The 5401-nt window shown below is 38.4% G+C and overlaps 1 protein-coding gene across 1 annotated transcript; it reads right to left on the reverse strand.

Moving 5' to 3' along the window:
- Positions 1–3879: 3879 nt before the first annotated feature.
- On the reverse strand, positions 3880–5082 carry LOC108780783 (uncharacterized). The gene has a single exon (XM_018548598.1). It carries the CDS (start codon positions 5080–5082, stop codon positions 3880–3882), a length of 1203 nt encoding a protein of 400 aa, XP_018404100.1.
- Positions 5083–5401: the final 319 nt, after the last annotated feature.

Below are 5401 nucleotides of genomic sequence, written 5' to 3' on the forward strand. Positions count from 1 at the left end.
TAAATAATTTGTTGAAGAAAAATACAATTTTTAAATGGTCTAAAGAATGTGAAGCCGCGTTTAATAGAGTAAAAGTAGAATTTGGAAGCAAAAAAATTTTAGTTGCTTTTAATCCTAAGTTGCCACTAGTACTTGCAGTAGATGCTAGCCCGTACGGTGTAGGAGCCGTTTTGTCTCACATGTATCCCGATGGTACAGAGCGCGTAACCCAATACGCATCGAATTCGAAACGCAAAAGAAATACGCTCAAATAGATAAAGAAGCGTTTGCAATAGTATTTGGAATTAAAAAATTTCATCAATTCTTATATGGGAATCGTTTCACTTTATTAACAGACAATAAACCACTTGCTCAAATTTTAAATCCAAAAAAAGGCCTTCCAGCATATAGTGCATTACGTATGCACTACGCTGTTTTCTTGCAAGCTTTTAACTTTGATATTAAATATCGAAAGTCAACTGATCATGGAAATGCGGATGGTTTTTCTCGATTACCCATATTGGAAAAAAGTAATAATAATAATTACGATACGATCGATGTTCTGCAAATTGAAAATTTAGAAACTTTGCCGGTAACGGTAAAATGTATTAAAGAGGAAACAAGTAAAGATTTGTTTTTAAATAAAATTCGGCAAGCGTTAGTGAAAGGCAAAAGCCTTGTTCCGTTAGGATACAACGATGGTGAATTCACATTACAAGATGAAATAGTTTTTAAAAGAGAAAGAGTAATGATTCCTAAAAGTTTAAGAAACAAAGTATTAAAAGAATTACATTCGGGTCATTTTGGCACGGTAAGAATAAAACAATTAAGCAGAAATTTTTGTTGGTGGCCAAAAATTGATAAAGACATTGAAGAAGTAACTAAGAATTGTAAAGCATGCATTATGTTTAGTAACAATCCAAATTGTAAAGTGAAACACCATTGGGAGGCGGCATCATTACCGTTTGAGCGTGTGCATATAGACTTTGCTGGTCCGTTTATGGGACACATATTACTAGTCTTATTGTCAGCAGTAGTATAGATGGGAGGGTTCTAACTCAAGTTTGTTCTTTTTTCCGTAAGTACTTGATTTATGAACCAGGTTTACCAACATAAATTACAATGTGTTTAAGAACGCGAGGGGTATAAATTATAATACGTTTAGGAACTCTGTGGTGATGCCAGGGGATGACGTCACAGGGCGAGGGAATATGACGTCACGGAGGGGAGGGTGAGAGGGGTATGACGTCACGGGAGAGGGAGGGGGACACCGCAGAGGGGGAAGAAAATGACGTCACAGGGTGCTAACATCGCGGGAAATTCGCGCGGGAAGAATTGCGGTGGTCGCTGCGGGGTCAATGGCCGCTAGGGTCCTCCGAACGCAGTAAGCTAACGCGCGCGGTCCTCCCCCGCCGCGAGGTCCGTCGGGCGCGGTCCCTCCGGGCGCACAGAATATATACATTAAATACTAATCAATTATTGAATTAATACTTTAATACTTACATTCTTTCTGTCAGACGATTATCAGCGCTTAAGTCAATTGTCATAGACAGCATATCGGGTGTTTGCAGCTCCGCGTTTGTCACCGTTGTCCGTAATTTGAGCACACTATCCATTAATTCATCACTTTTAATTTGTAGTAGATGTGCCTGCACGTTTATATAATTTATCCATTCCAACAAATCATTAATGCGGGCCATTATAAAAAATAAGAAGTAAAAAAAAAAACGTGAATGAAACAAGTTAACAAACTGGCTGCTTGACAACTGACTGATAAGACTGACGGACCGCAGGACTGTGTGCGAATTTATACTAAAAGATGTACCTGACAATATGACATCATTTTGAAAAGAGACCGCAGCATCAACATTTTAAAAGTTCAGTATCTCCATGCAAAAGTGCAATGCCCCGGTTAAAGATATATTATCTTAATCAAAAGTATACCTCAGCTAAAAAGTGTACGAGAAGCAGGGAATGGAAAGTTACTATTTAAAAATAACTAGTTACAGTTACTCGTTACCGAGTAAAAAATGTAACTAGTTACAGTTACAGTTATCGCTTTTTAAAAGTAACTCGTTACAGTTACCGTTACTTGAAAAATAACTTTTCGTTACTTTTTTAAAATCAATTTAAAAATGTACTTTTGCATTTTTTTTTTATATGTAATACTGACAAATATATAGTTTTATTAAAAAAAAAAAAAACAATGTAGAATGGCTCAAATAATAAATTAAATAATAGTAAAATGAGAAGGGTTACGAGCCAAAAATGAAACAGTTTATTTCCGATAAGAACGACGATGACAATGTAATTAAATGTATAAATATATATTAGAATACATAGATAAAACAAGATAAAAACAAACGACGTTTCGACACTTTAGGCCTTAGTCTTTTAAACTGTTTCGCTTTTGGGTTCATAACCCTACTCATTTTACTATTATTTAATTTATTTTTTAATTTTTTTTAAACACAATTTTGTAATTCTAAAACCTGTAAAATATGCAGCAAATTGAAATATTTGTATGTCCTATGTATTACATAGAAGATAGAAGTGTAAAATAATTACTGAATCATAACGGCCGAATGTCTAAGGGCTTTCAAGTCTTATTGATAAGCGCTATAAATAGCATGTATCCAATCGAACCGTGTTCAATCGTGTGCAAAGTAACGACAAAAGTAACTGTAAATTTCGTTACCGTTACCCAAAAAATGTAACTCGTTACCGTTACAGTTACCAAAAAAAGAAAGTAACGCAGTTACCAGTAAAGTTACCAAAAAAGTAACTTGTAACTGTAACTTCGTTACAAGTAACGAGTTACTTCCATTCCCTGACGAGAAGACATCGCAATCAACGATTCAACGAAGAAACTTGAGCATTTTATTCATTGCAGCATTTGAAGCGCAATTATACATATATTAAACAGCTATCGAACAGCTATTGAACGGCTATTGAACAGCTATTAAACAGCTATCGAACGGCTATTGAACAGCTATTAAACAGCTATCGAACGGCTTTCAAACCGATATCAGTACACTGCAGACAGCTATTGAACAGCTATCAGACAGCTATTGAACAGCTATTGAACCGCTATCGGTACACTGTAAACAGCTATCGGTAAACTGTAAACAGCTATCGAACGGCTATCGAACGGCTATCGAACAGCTATCAAACAGCTATCGAACTGCTATAAACAGATATCAAACAGCTATCAGTACATTGTATACAGTTACCAATCTACTATTGACTTATATCTATTATGTGGGTGATACGAGTAACGGAAATAAAACGTATTTATTTAAAAAATCTTACATTTATTTTAAAAATCTTACAATTATTCCTGGTGTTGCGACCACCAGTTGAATATTTTAAATACATTTTGCAAAGCACAATTCTTAGCGTGTCTTCCACACCGTATTGTATTACATGCATCTAAGCTACGTAGGGATTCTACATCTTCGTAATGCGCATCTAGAGTTTCAACGACTACATTATCGCAATCGAGTATATTGGATAGACATTGTCGTTTTTCAAGCCCCTTTACATACACGAGAGCTTCATCGTCTTCTGTTACAGCCTCTATGATTAGACGTTTCGCCATGCTGTACGGGACCATCCCGTCTTCCCATCGCAAACCATGGTGATAAGCACTCAATCAGGAAGCGCAAGATTTGTCGGATCTTGTCAGTAAATTCCATGGCATAGAACATGAAAAAATATAGTGTGTGATAACAGTTCCTCTTCTCAGCACCGCTACTTCCTTGACGATAAATTTCTTGTCTACGACGAATCCGTATAGATCCACAAACGTTGGTATGATCATGATGAGCATTTATACGAAACTGCACTCATGTCAGTGTTAATCTCTCTTAAATTGAAGATAATTGCTGACGGTGCGATTTACATAATCTTGCGCACTACGTTGGACAGCGGGCAGTATTCGATAACACGATCCTGTATGATGAGGCAATAGGCGGTAGTATTGGCGGGTACATTCTCCTTGCAGTCAAATTCTATTCGCACATCCACGGTAGCGTTCTTGACGGATTCGTTTTGTCGCGAGCAGTCAATGACAGCAAACGGTCCTTTCTCGATAAACGAGAGTACATTGAGCAGCGTTTCGAAGCAGTCGATTCCGTAATATGCCTTACGAAAACGCGCGTACATATCAAACAGGAGAGCGTATCTCTTTTGGTCGAAATCGAGATTCAAATCACCGTACGGATAAAACTCTGAATTGAGATAAAGCTTCACATTACTCAATTTACAATCATCAAACACGCTCGCATCTTGAGACATGATATTCTTTCGACCGGTCTGAAGAGCAAAGATAACGTAACGCGGCTTCTCGAGTTGAGTCGCCGTTTTGACAGCCCATGTATGCTTCGTCGTACTCTGTAACAGAGGATACTCGTACAGATCCCATGAGCGAAAACTCATACTGAGATAACGACCGCTTTCCAATGCTCGCAGCATTGATAGTTTAGTGATCTCGTTTAGCATAACATGAGGCATCCGCCATTGCACTTTGATCAGTTCAACCTCCGGCTCCGTCGCTGAATTTCCCAGTATACAATTGTTATCGTTGCGCGCTCGTATCAAAATCAATTCATGGCGAGCGTTAACAATCACGCGTTTGTAATCCTCGCAAAAGCCCAACAGCATGTTGAGCGGTACGCAAAAGTTAAAGTAACCTTCCATTATATCGGATCTAGAATTCCACCCAGCGTTCAACGCAATCAAAGACTTGTCATACGTCAACGATACATAGTTCTTGAGGGTACTGGTAATTCCAACATTTCTGTTGCGATCAATCTCCACACTGTTGAGTTCATACCGAATTTCATCAAACATGAACGCTATGCAATTATTTCCAAGCGTTGTTGGCGTCTCATCATCCTTCTTCTTCACAGTCAATCTTCCTTCAATGTAGAGAAAACTTTCGCATGGCAACGTGTATAAATCCTGCTGCTGTATAGGTATTCGTATCTCGTCGCTATGTCCAAACGTTGTATTGGCGTATGGATTGTACGTATGAAATTCAAACTTGACGATGCGATCGTCAAAGATCGGCTCACCGACAATGTTCAAGATATCAGCCATTTCGTACGATAAAACCCAACGACTTTAAAAATGCAACGTTGGACGCACTGAGTCTTTTTCTAGATGAAATCTCTCCGTTAAAATCTCTCGTCTGTTTCGGTTGTTCATTCAGCACAAGCATCTCACGTTAGCGCCGCCGTCTTCGTACATGCAATCTAACGGTAATCTCCTCTCCACGAAAATCGAGCAATCGGCCGTCTTGATCCACCACGCGAATCGTCAGATCCGTAATGCTCCGTACGACGATCGGAAGGTAAATGATTTGCGTCGGCCTTTCCGATATCTTATATCCTGGTGGGACAATCGGTGAAAACTCGTG

This window comes from Cyphomyrmex costatus, unplaced genomic scaffold, assembly GCF_001594065.2.
Source record: "Cyphomyrmex costatus isolate MS0001 unplaced genomic scaffold, Ccosl1.0 scaffold74, whole genome shotgun sequence".
In the NCBI taxonomy this organism is placed as follows: Eukaryota; Metazoa; Arthropoda; class Insecta; order Hymenoptera; family Formicidae; genus Cyphomyrmex; species Cyphomyrmex costatus.

Excerpts from the sequence above, each read along its gene's own strand:
- LOC108780783 (XM_018548598.1), bottom strand. The coding sequence starts at position 5,082 with ATGGCTGATATCTTGAACATTGTCGGTGAGCCGATCTTTGACGATCGC.